This window comes from Chiloscyllium plagiosum, chromosome 35, assembly GCF_004010195.1.
Source record: "Chiloscyllium plagiosum isolate BGI_BamShark_2017 chromosome 35, ASM401019v2, whole genome shotgun sequence".
Lineage (NCBI taxonomy): Eukaryota > Metazoa > Chordata > Chondrichthyes > Orectolobiformes > Hemiscylliidae > Chiloscyllium > Chiloscyllium plagiosum.
The window spans coordinates 4,145,378-4,168,671 of record NC_057744.1 but is presented as its reverse complement, the minus strand read 5'-3'; the positions used below and the strand labels follow the sequence as shown (position 1 = coordinate 4,168,671).

Here is a 23,294-nt window from a genome sequence, read left to right as displayed (position 1 = left end):
CAACTTGTTCTCGAGCTGTGGTTTACAACAGAAGAGGCAGCCATCTGATTGATTATTCTGTAAATGTGAAAAAAATCTAAAACCAATCCCTTGTTCAGCATTCTCCCCACAACAATGTAACTTTCCCAAAAAGACACACTGGTCTCTGCCTCGACCAGTGTGTGACAAAGCTTACACAGCACTCTACCTAAATCAATTGTTCAGAATCTCCTCTTGTCCTTTTAGTGACAATTTTATATAAAGAACAGTTACTACAGATTCTTCAACAACAATAGTCATCTTATCAAAAGTCTTCCTCATTTTATAAACATTTTCCATTAACAGATTTCTCTATTCCAATGGAATTCAAGTATCTTAAGTCTCTTCTCATGAACAACATCCCAATCTGATGGATCTAACCCGTCCGTTCTCTATTGCTTCAATGGTTCTTCTATAATAGGCAACTTAAAACAGCATACTGGGTTTTAAACTCTCTCAATTTGCAGAGTAAAGTTAAGCTTACAAGTCAGAACGGGGAAAATTTTGGAATCTGCAGTCATTAAAGAGAATGCCATGGACTATGTGTAACTCATGCAGCAAGCAATCTTCAGAGCTATTAAGGCTGTTAACTAATGTACAGGGTATTGCTTGAACCTCATATGAAATGGTCATGACTACCTAACAAAAATAATATTTTGCTATTCCTACGTTCAGACAAAAGGAAAAAGAAAACAAACTTTAAATTACTTCAGATTATCAAATGAGGAAGTTTCTGGTTTCCTTTCAAAGAATATATGCTTGATGGTTTGAAGATTATAAATGAAGTTAAATCTTAAGGCAACTTAACTGTTCAATGTAAAGGATCAAACACTACCGGCTTCGAAATAAAAACTGGAATTGTTAAGTAAGACTAAGTTAAATATTTTTGACTTGGAAAGATAACTGAATTCAGAGAAGGTGGTGGCATAGTGATAAAGTCACTGAACGTATAATCCAGAAATCCAGCTATGTGGACATTGTTTCAAATTGCACTGTGCTAGATAATGAAATCTGAATTCATCAAAACTCTGAAATGAAAATCTAGTCTATTGGTGAATATGTAACCATTGTCGATTGCCATAAAAACTCATCTGGTTCACTAATGTCATTTAAGGATGGAAATCTACAATCTTTACCTGGTCTGGCCTACATGTAATTCCAAACCTACAGCAATGTTGTTGACCTTATGGGCAATAAGTGCTGACCTAGCCAGCAACACGACCCATTCTTCGAATGTATTAAATATATTGTAGCATCATCCACTGGGGAGGAACCAGTAAACCAGTATAAATTGGATCAAGAGATTTTGACACATTTTCATCAGAGAACAGATTAACGAAGATGGTAGGAGCACAGTCACATTGAATTCGTGTGTCAATAAAAGGAATGGGGCCAAATGGCCTCCACCTATTCCTTAAATTTCCTACACAAAAAGTAATATTTTTACTTCTGAAGTTTATAAGCATGTAAACAAAAAAAAACTGGAATGAATACTGAACAATAGTTTGCATTTACATAGTGCCCATAAGATGTATGAACACTTCAATTTCAAACAGATCTTAAGCAAGACTAAGTCAAAATTTACCTGGGATCTTGTTGGATCAGTTATTTTTAATGACTTGCTCTTCTCAATTTTGCAGAGCTGTGCTTTGGCTCTTCTCAGCAGGTTTGCAACTCGCTTATCAGTTGTTGGCATTTTGTCTGCTTGTGCAAGCATGCTACTAATAGCAGGTGCCGAATGTTTAAGAGTACCAGACGACAGCAGAGCAGTAATGGAAGAATGCTGAGCAGGCTTGTCTTTATTGCTGATGGAAGCAGCTGCAGTGTTTTCAGTATCACCTGTCACAGGCCCTACCTCGTCAGACCCAAGTCTGCCTTTCTTTGAATTCTTACTCCTCACATCTGACAGGTTTGGGGCTGGGCTATCACCCAGTGCCGCTACACCTTTATCAACTGATATCAACTTTTTGGTTCTCCCTGAAACTTTCTTCATGGAAGATGAAGCAGCAGCATCTGCTGTTGCTTTGTCTTCATCAACTGCCCTGGGAAAAAGAAACAAAGGTGCAGTACACTGAACCTCTGTTCCCTTACTCTGAGACTTTTTTTCTTTGTCTTTCCTTGTTTCACGCTTATTTTCCTTTTCTTTGTCTCGATCTCTGTCTTTCTCAGACCCTCTCTCATTGTCTTTCTCTTTGGATAAATCTTCAGTTAATTTGTCTTTGTTTTTTCCTTTGTCCTTTTGGACGCTTGGTGCTAGTGATGGAAACAGCGGAGATGTTGGACTGGCAGATTCCACAGAGTAGCTGTCCCCTGGAGTGCTCGTGTGTCTAGCCCCCAGTTTTGATCTACCATCTTTATCCTTCATTGTTCCCTCAGTGTGCACCAAACTACCAAGAGGGGGAGTTAAGGCACCAGTTAGGATGGAGCTTACAGGAGATGAAGAGGCTACAGATGACTGCGGAGTGACTGGCGACAAATCTGTGGAAATTAATCGCCCACTTCTGGTTCTCATGGAGTGAGAGGGAGATTTTGGATCAGTGCGACTTGGGACATGCATCTCTTTCTTCTTCCTTCTGGAAGAATGGCCCTTAGCTGAAGCAGCAACTGAAGATCGACCCACAGCATGCGACGACACAGTAACAGACTCAAATATCCTGGAGTGAGCTTCACTCGGAGTGAATCGTGGAGCACGAAGTAGAGGACTTCTCTTATGAGTATCAAACCTAGAAGCAGGGTGAAGCTGTGAGAAAAAGCGAGGTGGTGGGGTGTTGGAGGACGCATGAAACCTGGAAGGCAAGCCAACATCTTCAGGAGTCAAAGGTGACGTTATAAAGTTATCAAATATTGGCTTGCGGATGAGTCCTTCTTTGGCATACTTTGCTGAGGAGAAGTACTGATGCGATTCTGGCCTCAGGTTTTTAAGCGATGTCCACTTAAATGTTGGCTCTCTCAAGATAGATTTCCGCTTCTCCGGCAGTGTAGTTGGTGGAATAAATGGTATTGTTGGAGGCATCAACCAGGGAGAGTGATCAGACATATTTGAAGATTGTTGCAATGGAGGAGGAGGAGAAAGCAAGGGTGGTGGCGGAGATGATGATGTTGGTTGCGGTGATGAAGTTGACAATTTCTTGCCTGATGTATTGCTTCTTTCCGGCATCGAGAATCGATGGCCCTTTTTGTCCATACCACCCGATTCACTCTGCTGCGTAGTACTTAAGCAACTGTGCAAGTCTGTGGACTGGTTTGCTACTTCAGGAAGAGTCTGCAGTTCATCAGATGCCTGTGAATCAGTGGAGGTGACACTGGGGCTGCTTGACCGTGAAGAATCAGAGGACATTTGTGAAGAATGCTGTGAAACAGCACTAGACTTCTCACTAGACCCACAGGATATTGTGCTGAACCGACCAGCTGGAGTTGACTCTAGACGTGGTACCTTGACAGGAGGAACATAGCTGTCATCCTCTATAAACCTTTTTGGAGTCTTAATTATCCTCGAAGAAATGGCACTGATTACTGGCATGATAAACTGACGAATATTTTTCAGCTGAGGTGAAGCCATCCGTTTCTGTGCTCCTTTTTTGGCTCTCTGCAGCAACTGTTTTGCAATGGCTGCATCGGTTCTTTTTGTGACAGGTACAACTCTGACTGGTTTAGATATCCTGCGGGGCCTCTGTTTGACATCAGTTTTTACCTCCTTAGTCACTGACTGTTTTGGTGTTGCTGTGACATCTTTCTCCTTACGAAATTTCTTTTGTTTCTTGGGTTGTGGAGGAATAAGTAATTTTGGAATGGTCTTCAATCGCTCTGAAGATGGTGGCCTCCCTCTTCTCCGCTCAATCTTCCCCCCATTGCTATTTATCTGTAGTTTAGCTTTCTTTAATTTGGACTGCAAAGGGGACAGTTTGACTGCCCTAAGCTTCTTGATTTTTGTAGCCTGCTGCAGTAACACAGATGGTTTCTTTTTCACTTTCTTTTCTTTTTCAGTTTTTTCCTTTTCAGCTTTCCCATTTGTTGTCTCTTTCTTGTCATGCGAAAGATGAACTTTGGGATTGCTCAACACTGGAGGCCGACCTCTCCTCCTCTCCCCGCTGCTTTGCTCTTGCTTCTTCTCCTTCTCGTCAGGCTTTAACTCAGGCTTATTTGGAGGGGACAATGCTGAGGATGAATCAGATAACACATCTGAACTTTGAGAAGAAAATGTCCTTTGTCTTCCTCGAAGTTTTCTTTGAGGTGATTCAACTAAATGTTAAAGAGAAATAGTGACGTGAGAAATCTTAACATATTGTAGTTAACATTTTTTCAAGTTCAAGACAAATTACTACACCCATGTTAGTCACAGATGCATTAGCTAAAAACAAAATATATAGCAGTTTTATTAAGGTTTTACTAATAAATTGTGTTTTTCTCTCTCCCCCCCAAAATAAGAGACCTACTGCTTTTGTTTAAGCCAGAGCAGAGAAACTTAGATATTTACTGATACAATCAACTCAGGTTGAGTGGGCATTCTGACTAGAGAGGGATAAGAAATAGGGATGAAGAATGCATTCTTTATAAACACTTTATTGCAAAAGCTATATATGTCACAAACATCAAAAGGCAGACATGTGGTTAAACATAGGCAAGTTGAATACTGAGTTGTAAGGACTAGAAATATACTCAAAATCACTCTGATAAATAGAAATAGGTATCAAGCTCAACTTAATGCATCAAATGCAACTATCAGTGCAACAACTGGTGGAAATGATTAATAAAGACAACCATAATGCCAACTGATAAAAGTATTTCACTGTTGCAATGTAAAAGTCAGAGGTGGAAAGGGACAGAATCAGGAAGGGTATAACAACGTTCCAGGTAAGTGCTGGTGTTCAGGCACTGGTTCCAGTTATAGTGTAGCATCAGGAAGTGGATTCCTGTTCCTTTTGGATCAACATCCAGGTTAAAGTGTACTTTTAAACTACCTTTCTAGTGGCAGCCTTTAAACACTTGTTAGGTTGAACATGAACTACACTTTCCTGAACAATGCCAGTGCCAGCAACTCAGAACAACCCAATACTTCAAAGAAGGCCTCAGATGCCAAACCCCGAACTGCAATTGTAAACCCCTTAATGTCTGTTTCAGCCACAAGCAAGGACACCTGTTTTATCCTGAGATGTGAAAGACAGGGATTCAGAAACCTTAAGAGATTCTGCAATCAAATTTCTCAGCCCAAATATTTTTACTTTTAAATCTACCAAACTCTGCAGTTGTTTGAGAATTCAGAAGAGTTGATGGGGATATTCAAAAAATTGAACAGTCTTGTTAGAGCAAATCAAGAACCATTTCTACTGGTAATTGGTGATCAGATGATACAGATGGTAAAGAACCCAACATGTCACGCCTGGAAGTGTAAAGACATAAGCAAGGATCTTAAATTAACTGAACCAGATAACAGGAAGGTCAATACAAATCAAAGTGAATTGAAAAGCAAATGGGACTTAGAGCACAGCAGGATGTGTTTTCTACAAGTTGGGATTTATCCAGAGTGATGGATGGAAGGCCTGTAAGAACAGTAGATATGATATACCATAAATTAGCCGACTTTTAAGTGTATGTTTCAACAGCAGTGGGGAGCTGAGGATAGTAGTGAATGTAGGCAATGTTTACTTTTACCTGGTAAGGGTAGAGGACAGATATTATAGCATGGGTGCTTCTGATGTTCACGTGGAAGGAACTGTGACTAATTCATGCCTTGACGTTGCAAAGCCAGCCTAATGGCACAAATATTATCACTGGATCAAGAAGAGTGACGGAGAAGTAATTCTGTTTTAATTCTTTACAGGATCTGAACATCGCAGATTAGGCTAATATTTATTGCTTATGTCCAAGTACCCATGAGTAAGCGGTTATGAGAAGTCTTCCTAGCTCATGGGGCTACAAACAATCCAGGGCTTTTAACAAAGAAATTACAGGAATTTGATCTAATGACACTGAAGAAATTGCAATAAAGTTCCAAGTTAGAATGGTGTGCAGCTTGGTGGAAAATATGTAATTGGTGATACTCCCATGCATCCATTGTATTCATCTTTCTACGTGGTAGAGTTTGCAGTTTGGAAGGTGTTGCTGAAGGAGCTTTGATGAGCTACTGTAATGCATCTGCAGTACAGGGCTGCTGCTGAGCATCAGTGGTGGAGTCAGCAAATGGTTAAGGTGGCAAACGGGGTACCACAGAAGGGGCTACTTTGCCCTGGATGATGTTTAAGCTGCATCAAGGCTTTACAGGCTGAACAGCTTACTTCTACTCCTGTCTCTTATGGTCTTATCCATGCAAATGAAGTGTTCAATCACAGTCCAGATTTCTCCCTTATGAACAGGCATTGGGAAGTCAGCGGTTGAGTTACTGCTACAGAATTATGGAGTTGTACAGCATGGAAACAGACTCTTCAGTCTAACTTGTTCATGCTGACCAGATATCCTAAATTAATCCAGTCCTATTTGCCAGCATTTGGCCCATATCCCCCTAAATCCTTCCTATTCATGTATCCATCCAGGTGCCTTTTGAATGTGGTAATTGTACCAGCCCCCACCACTTCCTCTAGCAGTTCATTCCATATACACATCCTCTGCATGTAAAAGTTGTCCCTTAGGTCCCTTTTAAATCTTTCCCCTCTCAACTTAAACCTACGCCCTGTAGTTTTGGACTCCCTAACCCCGGGAAAAAGACCTTGGCTATTCACCCTAACCATGCCCCTCATGATTTTATAAACCTCTATGTCACTCCTCAGCCTTGACACTCAAAGGAATATAGCCCCAGGCTATTCAGCCTCTCTCCGTAGCTCAAACCCTCCAATCCTGGCAACATCCTTGTAACTCTTTTCTGAACCCTTTCAATTTAATGTCTTTCCTACAGGAAGGAGACCAGAACTTAAGACCATAAGACATAGGAGCGGAAGTAAGGCCATTCAGCCCATCGAGTCCACTCCACCATTCAATCATGGCTGATGGGCATTTCAACTCCACTTACCCGCATTCTCCCCGTAGCCCTTAATCCAATGAATACAATCCCAGGATCCTCAGCCGTTCCTCATATGTTCGACCTACCATTCTAGGGATCTGGAACTTAACACAGTATTCCAGAAGTAGCCTAACCAATATTGTGTCCAGCCACAATATGACCTCCAAACTCCTACACTCAATGCACTGATCAATAAAGGCAAGTGTGCTTTCTTCACTATCCTGTCTACCTATGATTCCACTTTCAAGGAACTATGAACCTGCACCTCAAGGTCTCTTTGGTCAGCAACACTTCCTGGGTCCATACCATTAAGTGTATAAATCATGCTTTAATTTGCCTTACTAAAATGCAATGCCCCACATTTGTGACTCCTCAGCCGATCACACCATCTGATCAAGGTACTGTTGCACTCCGAGATCATCTTCTTCCTTGTGCACACCAATATTGGTATGATCTGCAAGTTTACTAACCGTACCTCCTATATTCATACCCAAATCATTTATATAAAAAAAAGCGGTGGAACCAGCAACTATCCTTGCAGTACACTATTGGTCACAGGCCTCCAGTCTGAAAAACAACCCTCCACCATCACCCTCTGACTTCAAGCCAATTTTGGATCAAAATGGCTAGCTCTCCCTTGATTCCACATGATCTAACCTTGTTACCAGTCCACCATGCGGAACCATGTTGAATGCCTTGCTGAAGTCCATACAGACAATATCCACCATTCTGCCTTCATCAATCTTCTTTGTCAATTCTTCAAAAACTCAAATTAGTGAGATATGATTTCCCAAATACAGAGCCATGCTGACTATCCCTAATCGGTCCTTGCCTTTCTAGGTACATTTAAATTCTGTCCCTCAGAATCCCTTCAACAACCTACTCATCACTGATGTTGGGCTTATCAGTCTATACTTCCCTAGCTTCTCCTTACCACCTTTCTTAAATAATGGCACCACATTAGCCATCCTACTTAGTCTTAGCAGTCGGACCTGTTCTTCTAGTCAGAGTTACTTATATGGTTGACCCAGTTTAGTTTCTGGTCAATGTTCAAATGTTGACAGAGGAGATTCAATGATGGCAATGTGACTGAATGTCAAGCAAAGACCTCTACATTCTCTCATGCTGGAGATGGTCATTGTCTGGCACATTACGGCCTGGCAGCACTTATGTGGCATGTATTACTTGCCACTTATCAACCTAACCCTGAACACTGTCGAGGCCTTGCTGCACATAGTTTTTGTATTTCACTTGCTGGACCTGGGCACAGTTGCCTGGCCAGTATTTATTGTCAGTTCCTAGTTGCCTTTGAGAATGCTGAGCTGCCTTCTTGAACCATTGCAGCATGACCCACAATGCTTTTAGGGAGGGAATGTCAGGATTTTGACTCAGTGACACTGAAGGAATAGCAATATATTTCCAAGTCAGGATGGAGTGTGACTTGGAGGGGATGTTGCAGGTGGTGGTGTTACCACGTACCTGCTGCCCTTGCCCTTGTAGATGGAAGTGGTTGTGAATTTGGTAGGTGCTAAAGATCTTTGATGAATTTCTACAATGCATCTTATGGATGGTAGCAGCAGTGTGTACTAAGTGTCAGTGGTGGAGGGAGTGGATGCTTGTGAATGTGATGCCAAACAAGCAGGCTGCTTTGTCTTGGTTAGTGGAGAAAGTGATGACTGCAGATGCTGGAGATCAGAGCTGAAAATGTGTTGCTGGAAAAGCGCAGCAGGTCAGGCAGCATCCAAGGAGCAGGAGAATCGATGTTTCGGGCATAAGCCCTTCTTCATTCCTGAAGAAGAGCCTTTGCCCGAAACGTCGATTCTCCTGCTCCTTGGATGCTGCCTGACCTGCTGCGCTTTTCCAGCAACACCTTTTCTTGTCTTGGTTAGTGCCAAGCTTCTCAAGTGTTGCTGGAGCTGTACTCATCCAGGCAAGTGGGGGCATTCTATCACACTCCTGACTTGTGCCTTGTAGATAGTGGACAGGTTTTGTGAAGTCAAGAGCTGAGTTACTCCCTGCAGTATTCTGAGCCTCTGACTTGCTCTTGTAGCCACTGAGTTTTTGGGGCGAGTCGAGTTGAGTTTCTGATCAACAGTAACATCAAGAATTTTGATAGTGGGTGATTCAGTGATTGTAACACCACTGAATATCACGGGCAGTTATTAGATTTTCTCTTATTGCAGTTAGTCACTGCCTGGCATTTCTGTGGGGTAAATGTTACTTGCCACTTGTCTGGATATTGTCCAGGTCTTGTGCATTTGAACATGGACTGCTTCAGTATCTGAGGACTCACAAAAGGTGCCAAACATCTCTATCATCCGCAAACATCCTCATTTCTGATCTTATGACGGAGGGAAAGTCATTGATGAAGCAGTTTGAGATGACTGGGTCTCGGATACTACCCTGAGGAACTCCTGCAGAGACATCCTAGAGCTGAGATGTCTGACCTCAAATTACCAGAATCATCTTCCAATATTCCAGGTATGACTCCAACCAGCAGAGAGTTTGCCCCTAATGCTAATTGACTCCAGTTTTGCCAGGGCTCTGAGGCCATACTTAGTTAAATGCAGCCTTAATGTCAAGGGTTGTCACTCTCACCTCAACCTGTGGAATCAAACTCTTTTGTTATCTTTGAACCCAGGCTGTAATGAGATCGCGTGCTGAGTGGCCCTGCTGGAACTCAAACAGGGCACATACAAACAGTATCTGAGGAGTCATGAATGGTGTTCAACATTGCACAATCACCAGCAAGCATCCCCACTTCTGAACTTACAATGGAGAGAAGGTTATACATGAAATAGCTGAAGATTGGGCATAGGAAAGTAATCTGAGGAACTCTTGCAGTGATGCCCTAGGATTGAGGCAACCACAACCAACTTCCCTTATACTAGATTTGACTAGCAGAGAGTTCTCTTATTGCCACTTTGTTGCTCAGTGCAAATGACCCATCAGTTTATGTTATATCCCGTCATAAACTTATCAAGCCTTAATCTCAAAAAGGGGAAGAAATCGTGACTTTGCCTCTAGACTAGAAATGTGACTTTTTACATTTTATTCACATATCCGCCTAACTAGCTGAATGTTTCTATTTTTTTTGTTCAGATTTCAAGCATTTTTAGTATTTTACTTTATGTCCCGAATCTACTCAGCTCTCATGGAAAAATGGGACATGTTAACTCTCGCTTCATAACTACAAATATTCACACTGGTGCAGAACTGCCAAACCTAAAGATCCAAAAAACTCAACAAAAAAAACTCGCTGCAGTACAAACATAAAAACAGAGAAAGCTGGAAATACTCATCGGGGCTGGCACAGTTTGGAGACAGAAGTGAGCTGTCAACCTTAACCTTTATGATTGATGGTCTTTTAAAGGAAGATGAGGAAAGACTTTTTTTTAAGGTCTCATAAAAGCCCTCTTATTGTTCCTAGACTACATTAACCAAAATCACCGCTTCCCTCAGCATGATAATTGCTTTCTCGCAGGAACTGGTCATTTTCCCAAGGTCTCAGATCAGAAAACTTCATCACAGTGCTGCTCACTGGATTAGAGCAATATAGCATAGCATACAGTAACAACAACAGCCTAATCAAATGTTTTTGTGACAGATGTTAATTGGCCCCAAGGAGTTAATATATAATAACTTATTTACGAACAACAATATTTTCCAGATGTCTAATGAAGGAGAGTCTACCAGCATTTGAAAACTGCTGACAAATTCTCAAGAGTCTATGTTATTTTAATAAATTTTTTTGAATTCCTAAAGGAGCAATCCCTACTTTCCTGTGACTGAAATATCAAAACGAGAGTTGAAATAATTAATAATTCCATTACAATGGACCCTTAAGTTATTTTCCTCTGTTATGAGCTAGAGATTTGCATAGCATCTGACACAAAGATCAAAATGTTAAAACAGAATCATATGAGCTCCATCAATGGTCTAACAAATGCATTTCCTAGTGAAGCATTAAATCATGTAAACTGGAAGACAGCAATTGGGCAATAAACAGGATGCAGAGAAAGTTGTCTGAAATTAGGCTTCTGGTTGCTACTTAAACATATCTACTGAAAAGGATGCACATATGGAAAACAGATGGTGACAGCTTCAGCTTTGATGCACCATGCAGTACAACACCCACTATCAAGCTTGCACAAGACAATTGTGTGGTATGAATGGAATTCCCCACCTATAAAATGACACTCAGTGAGTACCAGGATCTATGATACGTGGAGAACAGAATAGAGTTGGGGAGACTTAAGAATTGTAGTACGAGCTCTATAAAATTGGACTGCCTGGCTTAATGAAATCCAAGTTAATACTTCAGCAAAGTACAACAATGGAATCTGCCAAAAGCTGAAGGCTCGGTTAGAGACAAAAAAAATTGCAGATGCTGGAATCCAAGGAAGATAAGCAGGAGACTGGAAGAACACAGCAAGCCAGGCAGCATCAGGTGGTGAAGAAGTCAACATTTCAGGTGTAACCCTTCTTCAGGACTGGGAGTGGGTGTAAGGGGAGCTGCAGATAAATGGGATGGGGGGAGGTGGTGAGGTGGGAATAGGTGAACACAAGTAGAGGGTACGACCTGGTTGGTCGATGGAATGAATCCAGTTGGTGGCTAGAAGGAAGAGTCGATCAGAGCCCAGAGGACTTAACATTGAGTTCTCCAATTTCAAATAACCTCCCTTCCCATCACCCAACTTCTTTCCCAAGCCCTCACCTCTCCCTTCCATTCCTCTCATCGACCAACCAGGTTGTACCCTCTACATGTATTCACCTATCCTCCACCCCGTGGCCCCCAACTCACTTTATCTGCAGTTCCCCTTACACCCATCCCCAGTCCTGAAGAAGAGTTACACCTGAAATGTTGACTTTTCCACCTCCTGATGCTGCCTGAAAAACTGAAGGCTGTCCAATGAACCAAAAAGCTGAACAAACAACTCATGAAGCAATCTGTAAAGACCGTAATTAGAAGTGCTGTTTCGTATGAATGAGAAATTGGACCTTAAGGAAAGAAGAGACTGACTTGCTAAAATGGTTTGAAATTTGGGTTTAGAGAAGAATCAAAAGAATCAGTTGAACAGAGAAAGTAACAAATGAAGAAGCACTGTGGAGAGTAAATGAACAAAGTAAACAAACAATGAAATGTGATAAAAACAGACTGAATCTCAGTAGGTATCTCAAGTCATACAGTCACACAGCACAGAAACAGACCCTTCGGTCTAACTCGTCCGCGCTAATCAGACATCCCAATGTGACCCAGTCCAATTTGACAGCATTTGGCCCATATCCCTCTAAATCCTTCCTATTCATGTACCCATCCAGATGCCTTTTAAATTTTGTAATTGCATCTGTCTCTACCACCTGCCCCCCCTACCTTAGACCTATGCCATCTAGTTTTGGACTCACCCAACTTTGGCTAATCACTCTATCCATGCCCCTTGTGATTTTATAAACCTCTATAAGGTCACCCCACAACCTCTGATGCTCCCGGGAAAAAAGCCCCAGCCTATTCAGCCTCTGACTATAACAGAAAAACCTTCCAGTCCACAACATGACATCCCAACTCCTATACTCAATCTACTGACCAATGAAGGCAAGCATGCCAAACGCCTTCTTCACTATCCTGTCTCCCTGAGACTCGACTTGCATGTAATTATGCACCTGCACCCCTAGATCTCTTTGTTTGACAACACCCCCCAGAACCCTATCAAACTGAGGAAACACATGTGTAAGAGACATTATGGAGGAGAAACTTCAAGAAAAAAAGTAAAATCAATGGTTTATTACTTGAAAATTGAAGAGACTAGCACGGGAAATTGGGAAATGAAAAGACTGGCACAGGATACAGACATGAAAGGAATACTATAAGGTAAGGACATGCCTTTGGGCAGGGAAGGAAGAGAGGGGATGGGGGGGAGGAGGAAGAGAAGAAAGGAGGGTAATAGTGGTGTTTTGGTGTGCATTTATAATAGATAACACAAAAAAGATAACATTTACTTCTCTGAGGTCTGGAATGGCATCTAGTAGGGCTTCGTACACTGTTGTCATCTGAGCAGAAACCCAAAAACTGTTCATCCTGAAAGACAAATCAAAATCTGAAATTAGGAAAACACATTTGACTGACTGCCAACTTCACCTAGAATGACTACAGAATCAGATAAGTGTTACAGTACAGAAAGACATCATTCGGTCCGTCTGCAATAACAGCTCTCCAAATGAACATCACTCATTTTTTTGCCTTTCCTCATATCCTTGTATTTTTGAATAGAAATAATCATCCAACGTCCCCCGAATTCCTCATAATGAATCTGTATCCACCAACAGTTTCCATGTAGTGCAATCCAAAACTTGTACGAAAACATTCTTTCCTCAACTTAATTTGCTTCTTTTAAACCAATGCCTGCTCATTATTTATCCTTTAAGGAGCAGACTTAGGAGCAGCAAGGCCTGTTTTCTTTTGGATGACCAGGTAGTACAGCACTACCTATTTCAGCATTGAATAGGCTACAACTTTATTTATATAAGACAAATGAGCTACATTAGAATGCCGAACAAACATCCCAGTACAATTCTTGCAACTGGCCAAGGCAGCCACCATTTACTGAAACTTACTTTGTAGAGAAAGTAAAGAATTTGCTTTTATGTTGCTTTTCACATCTTCAGGACAATGTAAGCTAGAATCAATTACTTTTCAAGAAGGATAGTAGACATAAACCAGAGAATTACAGACCAGTGAGTCTCACGTGAGTGGTAGAGGGACGTTTGGAGAACGTTTCTAAAGAACAGAAATGATCTCCATTTGGGGAAGGCAAAGTTTGATCAGGAATAGTCAGCATGGCTTTGTCAGCAGTCATGGCAAACATACTTAATTAATTTTTAAGAGGACATGACGAGGTGTGTAGAATAGGGTAGTACAGTCAATGAAGTTTATTTGGATTTCAGCAAGTCTCTGAAAAGGTCCCACATAGAAGATTGATAAAGAAGATAAATGCATTTTTTTGATTATATGTTTTATTGGGATCTGTCTCTTGATTAAACTTTAAAAACATAAATACATAGGTACTACGCTAGCTTGCATCAGCAAGACTGTGTTATTTTCTGGGCTATAGATTTTTAAGGTGCAAAGATGTCCTTTAGTAGAGTGATGTGCTCTTCCTGTTAGATATGGATGATAAGGGACAGTTTTCATGTCACCGATGATCATGTCTGCTAGAAGTGTGCTTGGTCGCGAACTTTCTCAGATTGCATGATAGGTTGGAGCAGCACTTACAGGCAATAAGTAATTTACAGGAGCTAGGAGGTGTGAGTTGCAGAATGGGAGATGAACTGAAGAAACAGGTAGATTGGTTACCTCCAAGAAAGGTAGGAGAGGGAGGTAGGTCGTGCAGGAGTCTCCTGTGGCTATTTCCAAAACATTATGCAGTTTTGAAAAATATACAGGCTGATGGACTCTCAGGGGAATGTAGTACTGACAGCCCGTTTTCTGGTACCAAGACTGGTTCTAATGTAACAAGGGGCATGTCAGGCTCCAATTGATTGATTGTAACAAGGGACTCTCGAGTCAGAGGCACAGACAGATGTTTCTGCAGCCAACAGCTAGAAATCAGAATGGTGCATTGCCTCCCTGTTGCAGGATCAAAAATATCTTGGTGAGGTTGCAGAATATTCTGAAAGGGAAGAAACACCAGCAGGAGGTCATTGTACACATTAGAACTAATGACACAGGAAAAGGATGAGATTCTGAGGAGAGAATACAGGAAGTTAGGCAAGAATTTAAGAAGAAAGTCCCTAGAAGATAGTAATATCTGGTTTACTCCCGGTGTCACAAGCTAGTGAGGGTCAGGGTAGAAAGATGGAGCAGATGAGTGCGTGGTTGAGGAGCTGGTGCAGGGGAGGATTCACATTTTTGGATCATTGGAATCTCTTCGGGGGTGGAAGTGACCTGTATAAGAAGGACAACTGAATTTGAAGGGGACTAATATACTGGTGGTGAGATTTGCTAGAGCCGCTCAGGAGGATATAAACTAGCAAGTGATGGAGATAGTGAGGAAAGAGATTGGGCTGAGACCAATACAGGTGGGAAAAGGAGCAAGTCAGTCAGGGCAGGCAGGAACAAATCAGAAAGAGAGGCTGGACTGATAAATTGCATTTATTTCAATGCAAGAGGCCTAACAGATAACGCAGATGAACTCAGGGCATGGTTGAGAACATGGGGCTGGGATGTCATAGTAATTACAGAGTTGTGGCTCAGGGATGGACAGGACTGAAAGCTTAATGTTCTAGGGTAGAGATACTATAGGAAGGATAGGAAGAGGGGCAAGAGAGGAGGGGGAATGGTGTTTTTGATTAGGGATAATATTAGGGCTGTACTTAGGGAGGATATTCCTGAGAATACATCCAGGGCAGTTATTTGGGGGAAACTGAGAAACTAGAATGGGTGATCACCTTCTTGGGATTGTACTATAGACCTCACCTTTCCCCCCCCCCCCAAATAGCTAGCAGGAAATTGAGAAACGAATTTGTAAGATCTCAGTTATCTGTAAGAACAGTGGGGCGGTTATGGTAGGGGATTTTAACTTTCCAAACAAAGACTGGAGCTACCATAGTGTTAAGTGCTCCTTTGGAGAGGAATTTATTAAGTGTGTAGGAGAAAATTTTCTGATTCAGTATGTGGATGTACGTACTTGACCTACTCTTGGCAAATAAGAGAATAACAGCAGCTCACTATGCACTTGCCCTAATGGATACAAAATATCCAATAGCATTATTTCTCAGATCTGTTAGAGGTTTCCAATGAGACAAACGAAAAATGTGTTTATGTCCATTTCCACAGTTTTTTCCTGAAGCCAGTGTCCAGACATTTTAGATTAAAGGACCCCACTCCATCAAGCACAGCAGACCAGGAAATTCTCCCGAGTCACTCTACCAAGCATGCACACATGCAAACACACACACACTCTCATGTACACTCATACGTACACACTCACATACACGCACACACAGACATAAGTCAATGGGGTGAATTTGCATATGCAGACACGTTCTATTTTACTCAAAAAAGCATACAATCTGCAGGCAGTCAATTTTTGACTGTAACATTTTGATTCCTGAAGAAGGGCTCATGCCCGAAACATCGATTCTCCTGCTCCTTGGATGCTGCCTGACCTGCTGCGCTTTTCCAGCAAAACATTTTCAACTGTGATCTCCAGCATCTGCAGTCCTCACTTTCTCCCTGTAACATTTTATAAACTTCTACTTTGGAAATAGAACCAGTCTGACTCAAGATTGGGATACAGATAGACTCTAACCTCACACCTTTAATGCACTGTCTGAGCTGAGATGTCACTTTTTTGCTTTATAAAACTTTAAGTTATCTCGAGAAAGACTTAAACGAAGTTCTGGGATTTACATATTAATGAACCAAAACTTGCAACCCATTCTAAAAGATGGAAAACTTATCAGCAGTCTAGGTTTGTCCAATATATCGTTTCAGTTGCATGACACTGTAATCTTTTGCTGTAAATTCTGTGTCTTATGATCCTGCTCCGCAGCTACCGGACAAAGGAGCAGTGCTGCGAAAGCTAGTGCTTCCAAATAAACCTTTAGGTGTTGTGTGATTTTTAACTTTGTCCACCCTAGTCCAACACTGGTACCTCCACACCTAGAAGAGTGTAAAGACAATAGGAGTATACTTAAGAGGGAACGCAGGAGGGCAAAAACGGGACATGAGGTACCTTTGGAAAATAGAATTAAGGAGAGTCCAAGGGATTTCACAAATCTATTCAGGACAAATAGGGTAACATGGGAGAGAATAGGGTCCCTTAAAGATCAGCAAGGCCACCTACGTGTGGAGCCGCTAAACAAGTATTTTGCATCAGTGTTTACTGTGGAGAAGAATATGGAACGTAGTGGACATGGGAAAATAAATAGCAACATTTTGAAAAGTGTCCATAATATACAGGTGATGGTGCTGGACATCTTAAAATGCATAAAGGTGGATAATTCCTGGAACCTGATCAACTGTACCCTGAAACTCTTTGGGAAGCTATGGAAGTGTTTGCTGGGCCCCTTACTGAGATATTTGTATCATCATTAGCCATAGGTTTGCTAACGTGATACCACTATTTAAAAAAGGTGGTAAGGAAAAGCCAGGGAACTGCACACCAGTGAAACAGTGAAAATCGATGGTGGGCAAGTTGTTGGAGGGAATCCTGAATGACAGGATTTACATGTATTTGGAAAGGCAAGCCCTAGCATTGATTAGGGATAGTCAATGGTGTTTTGCAGAGGAAATCATGTCTCACTATGTTGATTAAGTTTTTTTTTGAAGATGTAACAAACAAGATTGATGAGGGCAGAGCAGTGGACGTGTTCTATATGGATTTCAATAAGTCGTTCAATCAGGAGATTCCTCTTGGTAGACTGGTTAGCAAGATTAGATCAGAGGGAATATAGGGAGAACTATCTGTTTGTATGCAGAACTGGAGCTAAGGTAGAATACAGAAGGTGGTGGTGGAGGGTTGCTTTTTAGACTGGAAGCCTGTAACCAGCAGTGTGCCATAAGGATCAGTGCTAGGTCCACTGCTTTTCATCATTTATCTAATTAACTTGGATGTTTACTGAGATGAATGGTTACTAAATTTGCAGATTAACCAAAATTGGAGGTGTAGTGAACAGCAAAAAAGGTTACCACACTGTGCAATGGGATCTTGATTGGATGGGCCACTAGGCTGAGGAGTGGCAGATGGAGTCTAATTTAGGTAAATGTGAGGTGTTACATTTTGGAAAGGCAAATCAGGGCAGGTCTTATACACTTAATGGTAAGGTCCTGAGGAGTGTTGCTGAACAATGAGGCTTTCAGGTGCAGGTTCATAGCTCCTTGAAAGTGGGGTCTCAGGTAGATAGGATAGTGAAGAAGGCATTTGCCTTTATTGGTCAGAGCATTGAGTATAGGAGTCGGGAAGCCATGTTGTGGCTGTACAGGACATTGGTTAGGCCACTTTTGGAATACTGCATTCAGTTTAGTCTCCCTGCTATAGGAAAGATGTTGTGAAACCTGAAAGGGTTCGGAAAGGATTTACAAAGATGTTGCCAGGGTTGGAGGGTTTGAGCTATAGGGAGAGGCTGAATAGGCTGTGGTTATTTTCCGTGGAGCTTCAGAGGGTAATAAACCTTATAGAGGTTTATAAAATCATGAGGTGTATGGGCAGGGTAAATCAACAATGACTTCTCCCTGGGGTGAGGAGTCCCAAAACTAGAGAGCATAAGTTTAGAGTGAGAGGGGAAAGATTTAAAAGGGACCTAAGAGGCAACATTTTCACACAGATGGTAGTGTATGGAATGAACTGCCAGAGGAAGTGGTGGAGACTGGTACAATTGCAACATTTAAAAGGCATCTGTACGGGTATACGAGGTTTAGAGGAACATGGGCCAAATACTAGCAAATGGGATTAGATTAATTTAGGATATCTGGTCGGCATGGACGAGTTGGACCGAATCGTCTGTTTCCGCGTTGTACATCTCTATGTTTGATCCAAATGTGGCTTTGTGATAGGAGACATAAGATAGAGGCAGAAGGTTTCTTGTGGGATTGGAAGCCGGTGACTTGCGGCATACCCACAGGAATCAGTGCTGGGTCCCTCATTGGTTCTGATACATGATATAGAAGAAATATAAATGATATAGAAGAAAATGCAGGGATGATGTTATCAAATGACACAAAGATTAGCTGTGTGGTTGAGAGTAAGGAAGGAGGTCTTGGCTTTCGAAAAGATATCAGTAGATTGGTCAGATGGGCAAATCAATAGCAGATACAATTTAACTCTGATAAGTGAGAGGTAATGTACTTTGAAAGTAGTAACAAGACAAGGGCGCACTCAAAGTGTACTCAAATACATGAAGAAGCTCAAAGGAACAGAGGGGTCTTGGGGTGCTTGTCCACAGATCCCTTAAGGCAGGAGAGATTACTGTAATCGGGTAGTTAAGCAAGCATATGGTATACCTGCCATCATCAGTTGTGGCCTGGATTAAATGAGCAGGGAGGCTAATCTGTAGTTGTTGTTCTGGACTTTGGAAGAGCACAGGCAAAGTAGTCTATGTAGTTCTAGTCACTGAGCTGTTAAGAGGTTAATTTGCTCTGCTGACATGCAGGAAATTGGATGTCCCAAGGGTAGGGTGGTATGCTTCTGTCTTAGGGTGGTATGTCTCTGTCTTACAGGTAGAATGTAAGGAATTTACATTGCCATCTCTTGCCATTCAGAGCGATTTGCATAGCCATTTCCTAGTTATTAAGAGTAAAAGAATTTACATTAACATCATCCCCTATTCAGAATCAATAAGAACATTTCAATTAAAACTCTGACTGTATCTTGTGGTTAAAAAAATGATTCACAACAGATCTAGTCATCTAGGGATGACTTACAATACACTGTTTCTGGAAATGATGTGATCACTACATTGTATCTTGAGTGACATGTGACAGTTGGGGAATGGCTGAGGGTCGTCTTGTGGGCGTTACTGACTGTAATGTGAAACTTTTGTACTGTATAAAGGAAGGACGGTTTCTTTTGTTCAGAGATATCTTTGACACCACTCCGCAAGCCCTGCAAAGTGTGTTAAGGGTTCCTCCAGAAAGCTTGTACTTGCTTAATAAAATTTTGGTTGTTCACAGAAGTTGACCTACTGCAGGTGCATCAAGTGTGTAAGAATCTCAAAAAAAGAACTCAGCAGTCACCACAGTATCAGAAGGATGTGATTACACTGGAGCAGGGGCTGGAGGTGATTCATTGGGATGGCCAGTTCAGCTATAAGGAGTCGCTGGATAACCTGAGGATGTTTTCTTTAGAGCAGAGAAGACTGAGAAGGGACCCGATTGTTGTGCTTGGATTGTGAGGGGCATGGATAAAAACTAGTTGTTCCTATAGAAGAGGACATAATTTTAATGTGAAAGGCAGAAGGTTTATAGGGGATTTGAGTAAAAATGTTTTCAGCTAGAGAATGATGGGAATATGCAATGCATTGTCTGTGAAGACAGTTGAAACCTCACAATTTTAACAAGCACTTTGATGAACACCTGAAATGTCATAATTCAAGACTATGGGCTAAGTGCCGGAAAGTGGAATGAATATAGATTTAAGTAGTTTTTGTTAATGCAGACCTGATGGGCCAAATGATCTTTTATGTACTATATAACTTGCTTTTAACTGCAGCTTATGATGTTGGCAAATGTCAAAGACAATTGACAAACAGCAAGGTGATAAACTCATAGCACCAAAGGCCCTATTTATAGGGATCATTGTGCAAAGACTGGCTGTTAAGTTTCACATTAGAACAGCATTTGTCTTAGCTTAAATTAGGATTCCTGTCAGCATTTTTATTACCCCTCTCCTCATTATACCAATCACCCTAAGCTTAGAATTTAAAATTCTTATTCTTTTTCTTTAACCTCCCTCTGGATTTCTCAATACAAGAGAGGTCACTATTATTGCAGAACAACCTGGTTATTTCTAAGCCTAATGAGCGATGTTCAGTTAACTAAAGATAAAACTGCCATAGTCTCTGCCAACCAAAGGGCTTCTCCCTCTGAGAAAGAGATGACTACCAGTAATTTAATCGAAAGTTAAATTGAACCCACACTACTGGTGTTACGTGCATTGCAAACCAGCTGTCCAGCTAAGTGAGTTAACCAACCTAATATGAATAAAGTGGATAAACGGGATCTTTATATCATAAGCAGCATACAACATTCTGATCTGAAATATGGCATGAGTTGCACTATACAAATGGAAGGCACGTGATGTCAGCTATAGTATTCGCATCTCCGACTGACCAGGTTTCAGTTTCAAATCTGACTCCAGGTCTTAAGCACAGAAACAAGGTTGACATTGCAGTAGAGAGGCAGTACTGTACTGTCTTTTAGTTGAAACATTAGGAGCAGCTCACCATGCGCTTACCCCAATGGATACAAAATATCCAATGACATTATTTCTCAGGGACATTACAGGTTTCCAATGATGCAAACCAAAAAAAATGTTTATGTTCATTTCCAGTTTCTCCTGGAACCAGTGGCCAGACATTTACATTGAGGGACCCCACTCTGCATCAGGCAAAGCAGATCAGGAAACTCTCCCACGTTTATTATCCACCCAAGGCTAACGCATTGGTTTAGCTCTATCACGAATGCACCTTCTGCAACCATAAACAGGGAATCAAACGCAGAGCACCTCAGAAGTAGAACACCATCAACCTGACTTCCCTCGATTCTGAGAGGATCAGAGTAGTTATCCCACCATCCTAACCAAATAGTAATATAATGACTGGATAATGTAGGAGCTTGCTAGGCACTTACTGGCTGTTGCATTTCCTATATTACATTTATGATTACATCTTTATGGCCTATATACTAGATTGAGATATCCAATAGTAATGAAAGATGCTAATTGTATTTTCCATTTTTTTCATCTACAACTTCTCCTTTAATTCATTTAACTATTGGTACTTTATTAGGTTTTGAAAATTTAAGGTTTTTTTAAACTTTTTTCGAGCTTTGGTCAGTCTCAATTTTCTGACTGTGAAATGGTGTTCTGCACCCTAACAGTGTGGCAAATTTTGCATGATGATGATGATTTGGGACTCTTTAATTTAAGGTAAAATGCAGGACTGAAGGGGACCATATGATCTGCTCTAAATCCTGCCCAGTAAGCTTAGTTGATGATGGTGGTGAAGAAAGAGAGTGACAGGAAGAAGAGATAGATCCTACTAGGAAGAAGGTGCACAATACTCACACTATAAACAATGACCGTAGTTAAGTTGAGCTGATGGTGTTTAGACTTAAGGAGAGGGAAAACAAGAGAGAGAGAACCGAAGGGACAGAGCAAATAAAAAAGCCCAGGAAGGGAATTTTCAGTCATTTCAAAGGTTAAATGAAGAAACATTTCCTTACAGTGTAAATTGCTTGCTCAATAATGTTTAGTCATTGTTGATTTTAGTTTATTATAGTAATATAGGAAATATAGGAAAATAGGAACAGGAATAGGCCATTAGGTCCCTTGAACCTGTTCTGCCATTTAATGAGATCATGGATGATCTGTGGCCTAATTCCATATATCTACTGTTGACCCATATCCATTAACATCTTTGCTTAGTGAAAACTATTTCAGATGTAAAATTAACAGGTTGCTAAAGACAACATTCAGCATGCCTGCCTTCGTTGCTCAGGCCGCTGAGTATAGGAGTTCAGACATTATGTTCAGATTGCACAGGGTGTTAGTGAGGCCACTTTTGGAGTACTGTGTACAGTTCTGGTCACCGCGCTATTGGAAGGATACTAAATTAGAGATGATGCAGAAAATATTCACAAGGATATTACTGGAATTGGAGGGTTTGAGTGGTAAGGACAGGCTGGATAGGCTGGGACATTTTTCACTGGAGCATAGGAAGTTGAGAGGTAAAAACAATGACTGTAGATGCTGGAAACCAGATCCTGGATTAGAGTGGTGCTGGAAAAGCACAGAAGTTCAGGCAGCATCCGAGGAGCAGGGAAATCGACGTTTTGGGCAAAAAGCCCTTCATCAGGTAAGGGCTTTTGCCCAAAACGTCAATTTCTCTGCTCCTTGGATGCTGCCTGAACTGCTGTGCTTTTCCAGCATCACTCTAATCCAGAACTCCCCCCCCATAGGAAGTTGAGAGTTGACCGTATAGAGGTTTTTAAAATCATGAAGGGCATAATAGCAAAGATCTTTTCCCTAGAGGAGAAAGATATAAAAGGGATCAAAGGGGCAACTTTTGCACAGAGGAGGTTCATATTTGAAATGAATTGCCAGAGGACGTGATAGATGCACATATAGTTAGAATACTTAAAATGCATTTGGATAGGTACATGAAAAGGAACAGTTTGGAGGGATATGGATAAAACGGAGGCAAACTGGATTAGTTTATTGTGGGGAAACTTGGCCGGCACGGAGGAGTTGGACCAAAGGATCTCTTTCCATGTTGTGTGACTCTATAACTCCATAACTGATCCAGCATCAACTGCCATTTGTCAAAGAGAGTTCCAGCTTTTGTGTATGGAGGTGCTTCCTAACATCTCACCTGAATGAGATGGCTCTCATTCTCAGACAATGCCACTCCGTTTTAGAATCTCCAGCTAGTGGAAATGGCTCATATTTATCTACCCTGTCATTTCCTGTTAAAATCTTGGAAGACTTTGATCAGATCACTCCTTAACCTTGTAAATTCGAGTGAAAACTGGCCTAATTTGCATAGTTTTTCCTCAGACTTTGTCTTC

General features: G+C 41.4%; 1 protein-coding gene across 5 annotated transcripts in view; it reads right to left on the bottom strand.

Annotated features, from left to right (window-relative positions):
- The window catches only part of kmt2a (lysine (K)-specific methyltransferase 2A), a 146,342-nt gene that overhangs the window by 94,126 nt on the left and 28,922 nt on the right, over window positions 1-23,294 (bottom strand). For all 5 annotated transcript variants that reach the window (XM_043676499.1, XM_043676500.1, XM_043676501.1 and 2 more), the window contains exons 2-3: window positions 13,007-13,085; window positions 1,604-4,257 (exon numbers count right to left, since the gene is read on the bottom strand). In XM_043676499.1, the coding sequence (XP_043532434.1) occupies window positions 1,604-4,257; window positions 13,007-13,085 (2,733 nt within the window). The remainder of the gene's footprint in view (window positions 1-1,603; window positions 4,258-13,006; window positions 13,086-23,294) is intronic.